Source organism: Saccopteryx leptura, chromosome 4 (genome assembly GCF_036850995.1).
Source record: "Saccopteryx leptura isolate mSacLep1 chromosome 4, mSacLep1_pri_phased_curated, whole genome shotgun sequence".
Lineage (NCBI taxonomy): Eukaryota > Metazoa > Chordata > Mammalia > Chiroptera > Emballonuridae > Saccopteryx > Saccopteryx leptura.
Window position 1 is genome coordinate 210,589,205 of NC_089506.1, and position 18,062 is coordinate 210,607,266.

General features: G+C 48.3%; 1 protein-coding gene across 1 annotated transcript in view; it reads left to right on the forward strand.

Annotated features, from left to right (window-relative positions):
- The window catches only part of LOC136402517 (ectonucleotide pyrophosphatase/phosphodiesterase family member 7-like), a 34,430-nt gene extending 17,553 nt beyond the window's left edge, over positions 1 to 16,877 (forward strand). Inside the window, exons 2-6 of the mRNA XM_066379981.1 lie at positions 464 to 609; positions 9,047 to 9,673; positions 12,443 to 12,683; positions 13,827 to 13,950; positions 15,964 to 16,877. Coding sequence (XP_066236078.1) covers positions 464 to 609; positions 9,047 to 9,673; positions 12,443 to 12,683; positions 13,827 to 13,950; positions 15,964 to 16,054 — 1,229 coding nt within the window. The 3' untranslated portion in view covers positions 16,055 to 16,877. The remainder of the gene's footprint in view (positions 1 to 463; positions 610 to 9,046; positions 9,674 to 12,442; positions 12,684 to 13,826; positions 13,951 to 15,963) is intronic.
- Positions 16,878 to 18,062: the final 1,185 nt, after the last annotated feature.

Consider the following 18,062-nt stretch of genomic DNA (forward strand, 5'->3'; position numbering starts at 1 on the left):
AAAAGGTTTGCTGAGAATCGGGCCGACTGGTTGTTCAGTATGGAATCAGATCACCGTAAGCAGAAGATAAGAAAAATAACCCCACAGGAAGTGTCCAAATCCCAGGCTCTTAGTTTCTAGACATAGAATAACCCGAAAAACCTGGCCTCCCTACACCTTGCCTCCCTTCCACCTTCATCAGCTTCCACAGCCGACACGGCTTCCCCCTGGGCTGTGAGGCCTGTCCCAGGGAGCAGATCCGATCTGGCAGGTGTGAGGTGCGACTAGCCCTTCCTTTGTGGCTACCACTGTTCACACCTGCAGAAAAGCAAGTCTGAAGCCTCTGGGTGGCCACCTGGAGCCATAGTCCCACCAGAAGACACAGGCCAACCCAGAGGATGCCGGGGGAGGTGGTCTTAAGACCACATTATATCCTGAGCAGCATCTGTTCATAGAACTTACACCTTCCATCCTTATCCCCAAGGTCGCTGGATTGAAGATCACGGAGTCATTCACAACATGATGTTTAACACTGAGACAGGTTGGAAGTACTCCTTCAAGACCACACAGAACAAGACTGAGTGGTGGGACAATGGCGTACTCCCCCTCTGGATCACAGCCCAGAGACAGGTACCATCAGAAACCCGAGGCTGGCTTCTCATTCTAAGGCATGTGGGATGGAGATTAGAAGGTGTGTGACCTTGGAAAAGTGATTTAACCTCTCTGAGCATCCGTTTCCTTAACTGTGCAATAGGGATCATGATGATGCGCTTATTTAACAGAGTTGGTATAAGGATTAAATGAGATATGTGTGAAAAGCAGCGGGCATGGAGCAAATGCTCTGTAAGTTTTAGCTGTTATGGATGGACAAGTCAGGGCAGAGACTGGCTTAATCACGATTGTACCTCCGGGGCTCACCATAGCGTCTGGCCCCAGCAGCTCTTTAATAAATATCTGTTCATACACCTGCCTCAGACTTAGGCATAAAAGCCCTTAGGAACAAAGCTGACTATTTAATGAATCTTTGGATCATAAAAAGCCCTGATGAGAACACTCACTTGAAAGGATTCCAATGGCCATTCATTACTGCTTTGAAAAGGCAGAAATCAGAGCTGTGTGTTCAACTCCTGGCTCCAACACCTGTTTCCAGCTTTGCATTTTCTCAATGAGCGTCCAGTCGTCACTTTAGAATAGAACCTCTTCCTTCTTCCCCAAGACACCAGCCCTTCCTCCAAAGTTTTCCTGGTGCTAGGGCTTCATCTCTGTGTCCCAAGCCCACACTAAGCATGTCACATTGCAAGGCGGCATAAGGCAGCGGCTCAGAATGGAGTCTGTGGACTCAGACACCCGTGGCAGGCGCCCAGCTGCCTCCACCCTTCCGCAGCTGTGTGACCTTGGACAGTGACTTTCTCTCTGTGTTTGAGTTGCCCCATCTGTAAAGTAAAGATCGTCAGAGTCCCTCCTTCATAGGGTCCCTGGGAGGATTGATTAACTGAGATAATGCCTGTAAGGTACTTAGATCTAAGTGCTCAAAAATATCAGTCATGCTTTTGAATGGAGGCTGAATCATTCTAGCACTTGGTCAGCTGGTCACTACAGCTCTAGGCCAGAACTATCCAATGGGACATTCCGTGACGACAAACAGGTTCTATCACACACTGTTCAATATGGGAGCCGCTAGCTGCGTGTGGTTACTGAGCCCTTGAAATATGGCTAGTGAGCCTGGGGAACTGAATTTTAATTGTATTTAAGTTGGATTAATTTCTGTTTAAATCTAAATACCACCTGTAGCTAGGGGCTACCATATTGGACAGTGCAGCTCTAGAAGAATCACAGTGGGTGGTCAATAATCCCATCCTACCTCAAGTTCATTTTTTTTCTCTAACTGTTGGGCCTTAATTCCTTCCTCTCCTGTCATGTTTTTAAACTTTGAGGCATAGACCACGCGAATAAATTCTGTCCTCCCAAGGAAATAATGCTCATAACACTATAAGTCAGGCACTGATTTAAGTGCTTTACATATATAACAACATTATATATATATATATATATATACACATATATTAATGCATAACAACATCTGCGGTGGGTGCTGTGATTATACCCGTTTAACAGATGAGTAAGTTGAGACAGAGAGCAGTGCCATAGCTTCTCAAAGTCACAACGCTAATGAGAGGCAGAGCTGAAATGTAAACTTTGCCCTGAGTTTGGCAATTCTTAACAGTTAACCATGACATAACATTACTTCTGTGGCCAAAACATTAAGCTGTGGATTTCATACTACATCTTCTATTTGCTTAGCTGCAGGGGAGGGCTAGACAATTTCCTCCTCCACCTCCTCCTCCTCCTCTTTCTTCTTCTTCTCGTTATCTTCCTCCTCCTCCTCCTCCTACCCCTCCTCTTCCTCCTCCTCCTCCTCCTCTTCTTCTTCTTCTCTTCTTCCTCTTTCTCCTCCTCCTTCTCTTCTTCCTCCTCTTCTTCCTCCTCCTCCTCCTCCTCCTCCTCCTCCTCCTTCTCTTCCTTCTTCCTTCTTCTTCTTCATCTTCTTCCTCCAGTCTTCTTTAATTCACTATTCAAACCCCAGGGCCTCTCTTGCCAGGGTATCTGTTCACTGGCATGGGCCTCTGGCAATTTTCTCCTTTCTTATCATTTTTCTTATTTATGGTTCTTATCTCGTTGCCATTTATTTGCAGGATTTGCTTCCTTCTGCTCAATTCATAATCAGAGTGTTTTTGCTCTTTGCTGAATTCATAAGTGATTGTGCAAAAAAGGGATCTGATGCATGGCCAGGCAACTGACAACACGCCACTCATTTGGCAAATGAATGTCTAACTGGTATATCTCGTTCTGCCACCGGCAGCCCCTGCCCTGAGACAGGGCTGACAGCCAGCAACCTGAGGTGCTGATAGAAAAGCTGCTGCAATCAGATCAAATTCCTGCAGCCCCGGCTAGTGCCCCATAACAGCACTCCAGCTGGCCCTAAATGCCGTTCAGGGGCACATCTGTATTGCCAGGCAGGGCTGGAGGAAGGGGGCCTGCCCTGTATCTGTCATTTGGAAAATACATCCCTTTCCCAAGTCTCTTCGCGGTGAGCTTAGTGCAGATTGATACATGAACCTTTGATAGGACTAAAATGCTTTCCTTCGGTGACACTAATGTTGCTGGAGTCCATCAAGGTGCGCGAGAACTGACACACCCTGGTGGATGGTGCCTAAAAGATAGGATTCCCGTCCACCTTTACATTCATTCGTCACAGCCCGCAAGCATGCTCACATCCCAGCAGGACTTCCCTGAAGGTCAGGGGATAGACCAAGAGGCCCCAGGTAGAGCAGGCTCAGAGTGTCAGTGAGCACCCCAAATAACTGAATATGAACCATGGCCAAGGTTCACAAACCCTAACGCTCTGAGAAAGGCAGGCAGCCACGACGGTGAGACCCAGAGAAACCGTGAAAATCTGCCTGGCAATACAGATGTGCCCCTGAACGGCATTTAGGGCCAGCTGGAGTGCTGTTATGGGGCACTAGCCGGGGCTGCAGGAATTTGATCTGATTGCAGCAGCTTTTCTATCAGCACCTTCTTCGCCTCTCCCTGAAGAAGCTATAGAGCACGTTCGGCTGTGTGACGGCAGAGGACGGGCTGAGTGAGACCTCACGGGTGCCGAGAGTTTGTAACAGGACCACAGTGGGCGACTACCAGGAGGGGACTTGGGCAGAGGGTGTGGGAGGGCAGCTACCGCTCTGGGTGCTCAGGGCAAGCCCCGTCTCCACTAGCCTCGAAATTTGGAAGAGCTGTGAGCAAGATCCGCCTAACACAGTAAGGTAACGCATCCCAATATTAGCCCAACCTGTGTCTTTATTACACATCATAAAGGCTCTAAGAATAACAGTCTCTCCTCCAAACGCGGGGGAGGAGGGGGAGAACACAGAACCCTGACCATCTAGCTGCCTTCTGCCCAGTGGCCCCTCCTAAGCACAGAAAAGCGGTTGAACACTCCCAGCACCAATTTCGACTTCTGAATTGCCAACACGTGAGGCCCATCTCTCCTCCCCCACCCCAATCATTCCCTGAAACGTGGAAGGAACTCCTTTCCCTGAGCCACACGTACCCCCCGCCAAAGCACAGGGGCCTTCATAAAACGCGTGCCTTGTGGCATTCATCTGTCGCCTCCAGGAAGAGATGAGACCAAGAGCAAGGCCAAAGTGAAACGTTTCCTCCAGAACGACTGGTTCTGAAGAGTTTTGTGAGTCTGCTCAGAACCCAACAGTCAGGATTTCCCCATAGGACAGGGGTCGGGAACCTATGGCTCGTGAGCCAGATGTGGCTCTTTTGATGGCTGCAGCTGGCTCGCAGACAAATCTTTAATAAAAGAAAAACAAAAAAAAAAAACGTTAAAAATATAAAACATTCTCATGTATTACAACCCACTCATTTCCTACCGCTCATGTTCATGGTTGCGGGTGGCTGGAGCCAATCACAGCTGTCCTCCGGGACAACACCAAATTTTTATTGGATAATGCCTAACGTACACGGGTCATTGTATGGCTCTCACGGAATTACATTTTAAAATATGTGGCGTTCATGGCTCTCTCAGCCAAAAAGGTTCCCGACCCCTGCCGTAGGAAGTACCAACTCTTGTTTTTAAAAAGCATCTTGAAAGCAATGGCCACACTGACGCCACACTATGCTAAAGGAGAATAATGAACCTAATAAAACTAGCGATTTTCCAATTGCTATTGCCAGTGAAACGGTGATTATGCTAATTAAAGGGTAGAATAGTAAATACCAACTCTTTTGCATCCAATTAAGTGCTCAGATTATTTCTCAGAAGTATTGGTTGAATGTGGCACTTTTGATTATCACGGGTCCCAAATAAACAGTCGTGTGTTTGTGTGCATACACGCTCTACACACACATTTCTCTCTGGAGCTGATTTCATGGAGCAGCACAGCTAAAATTCCTATGGGACCAAGTGAGAAAAATCATAGCTTCCTAAGATATAGCTTGAAACATCGTTAAAGAAGGTAGGTGTTGAGAATACAGCACAAGAAAACAATTCCACTTCAAGTTGGGAACCTCTGAGATTTAACATGCAAACATCAGAAATTCAACTGGATATGCAGGGCTGCCTAAGTTCCTCGGAACGGCAATGTCAATTATTCTAAGTAATAAAATAGCCAGTCAAACTTCCACCTACAAAATGTTAGAAGTATCACCCTTCTTCCAGCCAAGTCCATACTTCAGAGTCAAGTCAATTCACATGTAAGTTAAACAAAACCTCGTCACTAAAAACTGAGAATTATGTTGATTGCCAATCAGAAATGCGGTAAATAAATACTAGAGGATTTGCAAGTTAAAGCAACCACAGAAATTCTATTTGTATCAGAAAGGAAATGTGTTACCTGTGGAGGTTGTAAATAAGACACTAAGGACCCAGAAGAGAAAGTTTCTGTGACTATTTCCATAAGTCACCCACAAAAAGATATAATTCATGTATTCATTCAACATGCATTTAATCAACAGTTAGGACTTACTCTGAGCCAGGCCTGTCCTAGGTCTCAGGAAAAGTGTGGTCAACAAGATAGACACAGCCCCTGATCTCCTTGAGCTCACTCTCTAGAGGAGACAGAGTAAGTAAGTAAACAAATCAAGATAATTATGGGTTGGGGAAAGCACTTCAGAGAAAATAAGACTGCATCACCTAATAGAAAATGAATGCTGGAGGACAGAGGGGATAGTATTTCGCCCATAGCTATGAACAGCAAAGCTCCCGGACTCTTGCAAATACTATTTAGTATTCAGACGCTGTCTTAGGTCAAGTTTTCTAAAAGCAGAGCCTGAGGCAGGGATTCGGTGCATGTAGAGCGCTGAGGGAGAGGTCTCAGGACACGGGGGTCAGGAAGACTGGCAGCGCAGAGGACAGGATAAGTGAGATGTGGTCCCCGCCGGAGCCAGCTTCAGCCTGACCTCATGAGGAGCTCTGGAGCATGAATGAACCCTAATGTTAACCCATCCTAAGGCCAGGGAGCTGGCTTTCTGTCCTCCGCCAGTCAGTCGCTGCTCACAGGCAAGTGGAGGTGGAAGAGAAGCGGTGTGGGGTACCTTCCCAGGTGATACAGGACCTGACTACTTGGTGAGGGTAATTTTCCAGAGAATGAGGCAGCTGAGAGTCATTAGCAGCCACCCTCAAATAAGTGGGTGTGGGTGCATTGGCCCAGGAAGGGGATCTGGGTGGGGCACCAATAGCATTCCCTTCAACTCCAAATCCCTTTCCTACTTCTTAAACGTATATGGGAAGTTTGGGCAATAGTCTTGGTTATACTTTTCCGCTCATTTGTTGACTAAATAACCACAACCGAGGGGCCATTATCCCAAAAGTCTTCGCAGTCATTTATTCTCCATACCTAATCAACATAGTCATACCACTGCCATCCCTTGGTGCTCCTGAAGCCAATGAACTTGTCAGGATATCCAAATCTCGGGTGACCCAGGCAGTGTCACAGAGCAGCCCTCAAGGTAACAGCTTAGCTGAGATGAAGGGAAGTATTTACTCCCCAGATAAGCAGGCCATTTCTTCACTGAATCAAAAATCTATTGAGTACCTACTCTGTGCCCATTCCTGGTTGAGGAGCTGCTTTGCAAAAACGGAACCTACTTAGTGAAAAGTGTCCATCTCGTTGTTAACACATCGGTGAGCATACAGAAAAGTATTTTCTTTTCCTAACTATTTTACCAAGCTTTGTCCAAAACCACCTTTCTCCTGAGGGTCACTGGTGCAGATCACTTGAGAATATTTTCACGACTTTGCAGTCACTTGTGTTGTTAAAACAGCCCCATTGCTGAAAATTCAGTTCTGCTCATGGTAGAACCTTCATCTCCAATCCAAGTCAAAGCTCTCCTCCCCAGATGCCCCCTACCCTCTCTCTCCACAGACCCCCTGGTGGCCCCAGCAGCCTGGAGGAGAAGGAGTGTGGTCTGTGCTCTTCCAGACACACACACACACACACACACACACACACACACACACATACACCCTTTCCCGGTTTACTCTCTGCGAACAGGGAGAAGAAAGAGACATCAGCTCCTCCATGACAGATTGTAAGGAGGCCATTGACCCTCTTCCTATTGGCTGTAACTTGCTGCCCTGCCGAGTTGCGCATGGCCTGACATAGAGGGAAGGTCACCAGGCCCCACTAACAAGGGTCTCAGTGTCAAGCAGCAATCCCAGGCTCTCTAAGGCCTTGCAAGACTCAGCCACATTCCCTCGCTGACTCACCGCACTCCTCTGATATAAGGAACCCGATGCCCCTTGCTGCAGCCATTTCTGCCATTACTGAAGCCCTCGGTCTCATCTTCCCTCTGCAGAGCCCTAGCCTGGGGTGTACACACCAAGGTACCGATTCGCCTCCAGTGCCCCTCAGGAGGCAGAACCCGGAGGAAATCATCCTTTCCCCTCTTCACCTGACCATTCCGCCTTGCCCAGTGCTCTCTGTCCCTCTCCAGGGAAAATAAAAGCTACGCTCACTGAACACTTACTAATGTGCTCTGCATGCATTTAGTTCTCGCAACTACCCCATGAAGTGGCATAATCATCTCCAGTTTACAGATTTGGAAACTGAGGTGGAGGGCATGAGGAGCATGCATCCAAGTGGGGGGAAAGGATGTAACCGGGCAATCCAGCCTCAGAGCACACTTTTAACTGCCACATTGTTCTGCCTCTGGGCAGGTCATCGGGCCCAGTGGTCGAGCAAAGATTGGCACAGAGCACAAGAGAGCAGTCCCCACTTCTTGCAAACACCCCCAAAATTTGAAAGCATTATATAGGGAATCAGAGCAGCTTCTCCCCTCTTCAATGACCCCAGAGGAAGTCCCAAGATCATATCTCATTAGTTCTGACTGGGACACGGGCCCAAGACTAGACCAAATACAGTGGCCAGAGAATGAGTGTCCTCTGTAACCAAGCTAGAGCCACATCCCCCATCTGGAGCCTGATGTGGAGCCAACACATCCCAAACCTGGCATGGAGCGAGGGCACAGAGGGGAGTCTCCAGGGGAAGTCAGGGGGCTCTGAACCAGCAGACAGGGGAGTGGGTGCCGGGCAGGCAAACATATCAACTGTCCACTACACACACTGGGAACTTTACACACAGGGCCTGGGGTAGCTTGTTATACCTGGAGGCAAAGAGTGCCTACTAGGTGCCAAAACATGATGCCCAACACTTTATCTTAAAGTTATCTGGCTCAAACCTCTAAAACCCCATTCAACGTTTTGGCATTTCACATGTAGAAACACTAAAGCATAAGAGATTAAAGAACTCAGCAGCACCGACTTAGAAAGCCGTGTTTCTTCCATTCTTAGGAACTTTTTGTTCTCATTTTGCCCCCTCTGAAGCTAGAGTACATCTTCCAATCACTGGCGTGTAGTGGTTCAATTGGCAGCTTCTTGTTAGTCCATAAAATAAGGGCATGTCTTTCAGCTAACAAAATTTTTTTTTTTTTTTTTTTTCTTTTCATTTTTCTGAAGCTGGAAACGGGGAGAGACAGTCAGACAGACTCCCGCATGCGCCCGACCGGGATCCACCCGGCACGCCCACCAGGGGCAACGCTCTGCCCACCAGGGGGGCGATGCTCTGCCCATCCTGGGCGTCGCCATGTTGCGACCAGAGCCACTCTAGCGCCTGAGGCAGAGGCCACAGAGCCATGCCCAGCGCCCGGGCCATCTTTTGCTCCAATGGAGCCTTGGCTGCGGGAGGGGACGAGAGAGACAGAGAGGAAAGCGCGGCAGAGGGGTGGAGAAGCAAATGGGCGCTTCTCCTGTGTGCCCTGGCCGGGAATCGAATCCGGGTCCTCCACACGCTAGGCCGACGCTCTACCGCACAAAATTTTATATTCAATGAAATCCTGGGGAAGCCAAGAATGAAATCCAACCCCTCCTAATTCCAAAGCCCATGTGTTTTCTAAACCTCTGCAGGAAGGCGGGGGGGGGGGGGGTGTCAACATGTTGAGCTTTGCTTGTGATGAGGAAGGTACCTGAAAAGGCCCTGATGGGATTTTCCTCTTGTGTTTGCAGGGGAGGAAGACTGCATCGTTCCACTATCCCGGCGGAGGGGCTAAATACCAAGGGGAAGCCGTCCAGCGGTCCCTGGTGGAGTCTTACACTCACCCAGACAGCGACGAGGCAGAGTGGAGGGAGAACATTGATATTGTCATGAACTGGTTCACTGAGGAAGACTTTGACTTCGTGACTCTGTACTACGGAGAGCCAGATAACGTGGGACATAAATTTGGGCCTGAGACAGAAAACAGAAGGGTCATTATTCAGCAAATCGACAGAACACTCGGGTACCTGGTAGAAGCCATTGAGAGGCACAGGCTGACTGAGCATCTCAATGTCATCATCACGTCGGACCACGGCATGACCACAGTAAAAAAGAAGCCCAATGTCACTGAGATCCTCTTGACCAAATACATCAGGTACAGGGACTTGGTCAAGTTTGATATCGTGGACTATGGAGGCTTTGGGATGATCCTGCCCAAACCAGGGCAAGAGGAAGCCCTTTACCAAGCGCTGAAGAATGCACACCCGCACCTCCATGTCTATAAGAAGGAGGAATTTCCGGAACGCTTCCATTTGGCTAAGCATGAGAGGATCCTGCCCATCATGATGTATGCTGACTCTGGTTATAACATCAACGGGGTGAGTTGATTCTAAAATAAATAAAGTCATCTTGGACCTGGGAGAGCACCACTGGATAGGGACAGTTCTAGAAAACAGTAAGATATAAATGCACGCACAATGAGTGATAACCCACTGTTTTCTACATGTTCCCCACCCACTCCCTTACCCCCCATCCCACCCAACCACCCTGCCCCATGTTACCATAATGCAATAATAATGATAAATATTCCTGCCCTGGCCGGTTGGCTCAGCGGTAGAGTGTCGGCCTGGCGTGCGGGGGACCCGGGTTCAATTCCTGGCCAGGGCACATAGGAGAAGCGCCCATTTGCTTCTCCACCCCACCCCCTCCTTCCTCTCTGTCTCTCTCTTCCCCTCCCGCAGCCAAGGCTCCATTGGAGCGGGGATGGCCCGGGCGCTGGGGATGGCTCCTTGGCCTCTGCCCCAGGCGCTGGAGTGGCTCTGGTCGCGGCAGAGCATCGCCCCCTGGTGGGCAGAGCATCGCCCCTGGTGGGCGTGCCGGGTGGATCCCGGTCGGGCTAATGCGGGAGTCTGTCTGTCTGTCTCTCCCCATTTCCAGCTTCAGAAAAATACAAAAAAAAAACCACACACACAAAAAAATAATAATAATGATAAATATTCCTGACCAAGACTAAGTGTCCAATGCTGTGCTAAAAACATGAGTTATTTCATTTCTGTCTTCACAACAACCCTAGAAATACTCTTATCTCCCTCATTCTAATGAGGAAGAAACCAGAGCTAGAGAAAAGTGGTTTGGGATCAGAAGTGGAAGGTTGAGGTCTGAACCCAAGCCTGCATGCTTGTTTATTATGCACAGATCACCAGAAGATTCACACAAAAAAACCCTCCTGGTTCCCCTCTGCATATATAAAAAAAAACAATCTATACACAAATGCTCACAGCAGCATTATTCACAATAACCAAAAGGTGAAAACAATGCAAATGCCTATCAACTGATAAATGGATAAACAAATACGGTATAGCCATACAGTGGAATATTATGTAGCCATAAAAAGGAGCAAAGAATTGAAACATGCTACAACTTTTTTTCCCATTGATTTTGATAGAAAGGAAGGGAGGCAGGGAGGAGAGAGAAGAGAAAGAGAGAGAGAGAGAGAGAGAGAAGCATCAACTTGTTGTTCCACTTAGTTGTGCAACTATTGATTGTTTCTCGTCTGCACCCTGACTGGGGCTTGAACCTGAGTCAGAAACCTCAGGGTTGACCCAATGCCCTTGGGATCAAGCCAGTGACCCTAGGATTGAGCCAAGGACCTCGGGATCGAGCCAGTGGCCCTAGGACCACACCAGCAACTTTGATGCTCTGGGACAATAGTCTATCCACTGATGTGAAGGCATTTAATGGGACACATTCCCAACATGACCAACAACATAGTTTGAGGGAATAGGATGCTGGGGTCAATTTAATCTCCTGGCAAAGTGACAATTAGATAGAAAATCCTTTGGTCTCAGTACATCTCACTGAGCACAGTTCTCAGACTCCCATCCGCCTGTCTGCCTTGTGGTACAGAGTAGAGTGGACACTATCCTTCTCTCTGCAGGGACTGAGGAGCTGACAAACCACATGAGGCCAACACGTGGGCACTTGCTCTTGGTGGGCTGCCCCATGGCCTCAAAGGTCATTAGACTGGTTTCTTTAGCAAGGGTGAGGGAGCCTGAGCTGAATTATAGGAGCTTTCTGTATTCACCAAGCCAAACATGAGACCAACTTACCAAAGTACATAGCATCACATTTCTTACATGCTAGACTATCTGTCGGTCCTAAGAAAATACAGGCTGTGATTGATGTTACTAAGTCGTTTGAAAAAGAGCACTCGTTACACAATTACCTCCTTTCCAAACAGCCCCCAGAGTCAGCATACATCATGATTAGCAGGACCCTCTCATACTTAGTATATATACACACTTTTGTGCCATAAAAAAATATACCTGGCTCTGGAACCAGACAGTCTGAGTTCAGATACCTGCTCCAAACCTTGCTACTACATGACTCAGTTTTCTTATCTTCAAAATAGGAACGAGGCCCTGGCCGGTTGGCTCAGTGGTAGAGTGTCAGCCTGGCGTGCAGGAGTCCCGGGTTCGATTCCTGGCCAGGGCACACAGGAGAAGCGCCCATCTGCTTCTCCACCTCTCCTTCCTCTCTGTCTCTCTCTTCCCCTCCTGCAGCCAAGGCTCCATTGGAGCAAAGTTGGCCTGGGCGCTAGGGATGGCTCTATGGCCTCTGCCTCAGGTGCTAGAATGGCTCTGGTTGCAACAGAGCAATGCCCCAGATGGGCAGAGCATCGCCCCCCGGTGGGCATGCCAGGTGGATCCCGGTCGGGCGCATGCAGGAGTCTGACTGCCTTCCCGTTTCCAACTTCAGAAAAATACAAAAAACAAACAAACAAACAAAAAACAATAGGGACAATAATAGTAGTGCCTTTGTTGGGCCACTAGAAGAGCAAAAAGAGTTAACATATTTTTAAAGCATTCACAATTCATGGTACACTGCGTGCTCTGTGCTTGAGCTTATTGTCATTGTCAGTGTTGTTATCTTCTTGCTGTTTCTAATGGATATGCTTTCTTTATTCTCTCTCAGAGATCTTTCAATTCCTTGCTCTTCTCTCTGCCACCGTAGAAAGCAGTATCCTCCCTTGTCATTTAAAATTTCAAAGGTTTGATGGATCCAACAAGCATAATATTAACTAAGGGGCAGTTTTCTTTCAGTGAACTGGAATCTAAAATGGCTTTTTGGTTATTCTTCTTTTTCAGCGACTCATAATATATTTCAACAAAGGAGATCATGGCTTTGATAATGTCCTCATGGACATGAAGACCATATTCAGAGCTTTCGGGCCAAATTTCAAGAAGAATCACCTGGCTGAGCCTTTTGACAGCATCCATATCTACCCACTCATGTGTAAGCTCCTGAGGGTTACCCCCGAGCCCCACAACGGCTCCCTGGCAGTCACCCAGGCAATGCTCGTGGACTCGCACGACCAGCAGCAGCCAGGTGAGATACAAAAGCGCCCACCAGAAAATTGGCAGTGTGTTCTGTCCCGTACTGAGAGAGAACAGGTTCACGCTGTGGCTTCCTGGAGAAGGGAGAAATTGAGCAGAATAATCCTGTCTCCCGGTAGCATCAGCACCCCCAGCCCAAGGTGTCGGCAGCTCGAAAAAGATAGCAGAGAAAGTAGGGAACCCTGGACATGCTGGTGACATTTTACAGTGCCTCTGGGACAAAGGGAAGTCTCTCCACAGAGGAAGTCAGAGGATAATCCTCCTGAGCCTCAGAAATTGTCTGCACTCTGCCTCCAGATGCCCCTCGTAGATATGAAAAACTAGCCTTCCTTCCCCAACTCCGTGAAGCTGGCGCCTGGGAGAAAGCTGCCTGCCATTCCAGTCGTTGCTGAAAAATAAAGGGGGAGACAGGGGTTCCTGTAAATGAGGTGCTAATTCCTAAATCTGGGCAACATAAAGGAAGAAACGAATCATCTCTGGGAATTCAGTTGTTTACATACACTAGCCAGCTTTTCTTTCTGCCGGGAGAGACTTAGCTACTGCCTGGTGATTTATCGAGTGCTTAGAGCAACTACATTCAATGAAAGCAGAGCATAAACAACATCACCCTTCTCCCTTCTTCCAAGCCACTGCCCACGATCTCCCTGTGAATTTACAGAAAGCAGGCCGTTTTGCAGAAAACTAATGAAATAAATGACCACTTCAGCAAATTATTCAGGCTAGTTTTTTTTTTTTTTTAACTTTAGAGCTCTGTTCAACTATTTGGACCCTACCTCTCTGTCCAATAGCTCATTGCGAGCCGGGGTAAGGTGTGTTTGACCATCACTTATTGAGAAGCAGGACATCCTCGCCGCTGATTCTCAGTGAATTGGCTTTTAAGCAAAATGGTCATTTGGCAAAGTGGTCATTAGGCAAATGGGTCACTCGGCGAATAGGTCATTTAGTAAATCGTCTTTCAACGACTTGCCCTGTGAGATTTCTCTGCAGTGAGCACATTCTTGGGTTAAATATACATTTCATTTCCATAATTAATATTCACTAGCGCATGGATGGGAAACTTCCTAGGGACCCAGGAGCAGCTGGAACAGCCTCTTAATAATCAGACAATTAAAAACCATCTGATTTTTTTTAACAGGAGCAGAGATGCAGAGGGCGTCTGTTCTCCAAAAAACCGGGATTGGTCTTGGGGTTGTCACAGGAGTCCTTGCAGTTCTGTTTGTCACTATGGTGACATACACAGCGATTCGTCGGAAAAAGAAGTGAGTGGCCTTTGGGGTCCCTACGGTATGGGCCCAGCGCTCAGAAGAGCCCCGGCTGCGTTTCCTCATCTACTGTCAGAGTCTCAAAATTCTTGATTTTTAACAAGGACCCTGCATTTTCACGTTGTACTGCCCTCCCCCGCCCCCAAATTATGCACTGATTGTATTAGTTTCCTAGAGCTTCCAGAACAGAGTACCACAAACCGCGTGGCTTAAAACAACAGAAATGTATTGTTTCACAGATCTGGAGACTAGAAGTCCAAATTCAAATGTCAACAGGGCCAGGGTCTCTCTGAAACGTGTAGGGGAGGGTCCTTCCTTGTCTCTTCTAGCTTCTGGTGGTTGCCAGCAACCCTTTATGTTCTTTCTCTAATCTCTGACCCCTCTGTCACACAGCCACCTTCTCCCTGTGTCTCTGTCTTCTAAGGACACTAGTCATGGGATTTAGAGCTCCGTGTAATCAGTATGACCTCATCTTAATTTAATCATATCTACAAATAAGGTCACATTCCTAGGTAGCAGGAGTTAGTGCCTTTTTTTTTTTTTTTTTTTTTTTTTTTGTATTTTTCTGAAGCTGGAAACGGGGAGAGACAGTCAGACAGACTCCCGCATGCGCCTGACCGGGATCCACCTGGCACGCCCACCAGGGGCGAAGCTCTGCCCACCAGGGGGCGATGCTCTGCCCCTCCAGGGCGTCGCTCTGCCGCGACCAGAGCCACTCTAGCACCTGGGGCAGAGGCCAAGGAGCCATCCCCAGCGCCCGGGGCCATCTTTGCTCCAATGGAGCCTTGGCTGCAGGAGGGGAAGAGAGAGTCAGAGAGGAAGGAGGGGGGGTGGAGAAGCAAATGGGCGCTTCTCCTATGTGCCCTGGCCGGGAATCGAACCGGGTCCCCCGCACGCCAGGCCGACGCTCTACCGCTGAGCCAACCGGCCAGGGCCGGAGTTAGTGCTTTTAACATATCTTTTGAGGGGACACAATTCAACCTTCAACCCATAATATTGGTCCTACCACCAATCAAAGCATTCTATGAACCTAGTTCACCACTTTCTACATCTCAATGGTTTATCATTAGACTGTACCTCTCGTATTATTACACCCAATCCTGACCATTCTTCTACTTTAACATAGCATGGGGGCTTCCAAAACACCATAAACTAAGGGCAGTTGGAACTGTACTTAACCTTAACTCCATTTCAAAGCCCGCATTTAACATAATTTATATTTAAACTATAAAATGTTCCTGTAAGTTGAAACATGACCTATAAAGGTCTCTACACCCTGAAGCAACATTTTAGAAAGAAATCAATTGGTCCTTTTTTATAGAAACCATTAGCCATAGGAGAGCTACAGGAAAAACTGCAATGTACTAACTGAATCGCCATGCCCACAGCATAATTTCTAAAAGGAAACCCTTCAATACAGTTAAAACGCACTAGGTTTTTCTTATTACTGTTAAAGGAGGCCTCAAATCCAGAAGCTGAAGCTTTACTATGTAATGTGCACATACACATCCCTCTGGCCACTAGGAGGACCACTGGGATATGTCCAAATGCTTCTCGCCATCTCAACACCACCTGGAATTTTTACTTGTCACGTTAAACAGCAGTCCTCGCTTCACCTACTCCTGAACAGTACCATTCTTTGAGGGCCAAAGAATGTTAACCATCCCTTCAGTGCCTTGATCCTTCCAGATTCAGACCTGAAATGCATCACCTTTGTCCCTCCTGAGAGCCCACACTCAAAGATAAAGGTTTCTTTCAAGTGTACATCAATACTGTGGCCCACTCAGGGTCCTTCTCCAATCTGCATCCCATCTGTGGCATTAGAAAAGGTTGGACCAGCAGCCTGGGTTGATTAATACTTTAGTATAACGTCATACGGTGTTACTGTGGCATTGACTATACATGTGCTTTTGCTCTTCAGAGGAAAGGCAATTAATAGTTATCTTGTGTTTTCATAGCCCTGTATTTATGAGTTTAACTGACTGGTTCCCATTGTTTTTTCTACTGCAGGCAGAGAGCTGATCAAAACAGCAGAAGTGAACTGGCTCACCAGACCCAGCTTCCAAGCGTCAGTCCTACACAACGAAGCATCAAATTATAGTTAAGACTCATTGTTGTATCACAGGTGATTCTATCTCAGAACACCGGGACTAAGAGGATTTATGCATGAATTCCATGTGAAAACACAGCAATAACCACAGCACACCTTCTTTATTTAAATTAACAGTGTTGAGCCCTAGCTGGATAGCTCAGTTTTTAGAGCATCATCTGGAAGCTCAGAGGTTGCTGGTTCGATCCCCAGTCAGGGCTCGTGCAGGAATGGATCGATGTTCCTCTCTCTCCCTCTCTCTCCCTTCCTCTCTGGCTAAATAAATTCTAAAAATAAGTAAAATTTTAAAAATATTTTAAATAAAAATTTGTTTTAAAAAATACAATATTGAGATAAGAAAAGATGAACAATTTTTGTGTCAGGTCCTGTGCTCCCTTGGTTGTGGAAGAAGCACAACAGATATGAGAGAATAAATACATTCAATTGGAATTAATTCTCACTTGTGCTCACCACCGAGCAGGGCTCCAGTGCTCCTCACCCGAAAGGGGTAATGAGATCTAATCAGTCCTCTCATCTACCTTCCGCAAGTAGAGTTAACAAATTAGCTCTCAAGAAGCTTCTCAGTGGCGTTTTACAAGAGATTTGTCAAGGTAATTGTGTAGACTTTGAGCACGAAGGCAGCACTGGTGAGTTGTGAACTGTTTGCCCTGCCTTTCACTCAAGACATAATAATGTCAAACAAGTAATTATCTTTCTCTTTTCCTCCCCCTCCCCACCTCTGTACCACCTCTTGGTACCCAAGAGCCCCCTTTCAGAGTTCTTCTTCCTGCAAAATGAAAACCCATGTGCTCGCCCACCTGGTGTACAATAACATCATACTTCTGCATGTATCTGTGCGTAATTAGTTCAATGTCTCTTTCCCCCAAGAGTCCCTGAGTCCCTAGGGAACAGGAACCACTCTGGGTTTTTCTCCCTGCTGCAGCCCCAGTTCCTGACAGAGCCAAGCACAGAAAAAGTGCTTAGTAAGTATTTGGTGCACAAAAGTCCCCACGGGTTAAGGATGGACTCAAAGGCTGGGGAAGCCAGAGCTCCTGCCTCTGCTGGATGGAGATCTTCGAGAGGACTTGACTGCGGGTTGACCTGCGAGCTGGCCCAGGGCAGTTGGAGCCCTCCCCTGCCCACCATTCCCACGGTGGAAGCCGATACTCGGACACAGACTTCAGAGAACTGTGGTGACGAGACCACCTGGACTGGGTACGTGGCTGAACCGGCGCGGACATCTGCAGAAACGTGCACAACACGTGTAAGCTTCTGGCCGGTAGCTACTCCCCCTGAGACACCCAAGACAAGACATCTGGAGAGGCCTGACTCGCTTCCGTTTCTCTTTGCCCTCCGTGTAGCAGCCAGTGTGGAATCCAACACCTTGACCTAACTGCCCTTTCCCGAGGAGAGAAAAGGCGGCCATGGCCTGAGCCCACGGGTACGGGCCTGGCTAGGCAACCCGCACCCTCGAGGGGCATGAGGGCAGTGAGGGTCCCTCCTGCCCATCCACACAGACGGGTGGCACTGAAGGTGACAGGGCTAGGATAGGGCCGCAGGGCAGCCCCTGACAATGAGAGCCTCAGAAAGGTGCAGGAACAGCGAGCATGATTACCAGAATCTCAGCCTCACGGGACGATCGAAGGGAACCTGCGGAGCGAAACTCTGGCCACAAACCCTGACTCCGCCCCGAGGTGCCCTGACCACGCCCCCCGCCTCTGGCCCCACCTCCCAAGCCTCAAACCTCGCCTCTGAGCCCTCCTCCAGGACCCGCCTCAAACCTCCCCCCCCCCCAAGTCCCGCCTCCCAGGGCCTCGGAAGACCTTGATTCGCTCCCCAACACCACACCTGGGGTCGGAGCACCGCCCGGCCCCGCCTAGACACCTCAAGCCCCGCCTCCCACAGCCTGAGTAGCGCCTGGTCCCGCCCCCCGGTCCCGCCCCCGATCCCGCCCCCGGCCCTCACGCCGGCTCTGGCTCTCCTCCTCTGGGCGCCTCCTTGCTTCCGTCCGGTCTCCGGA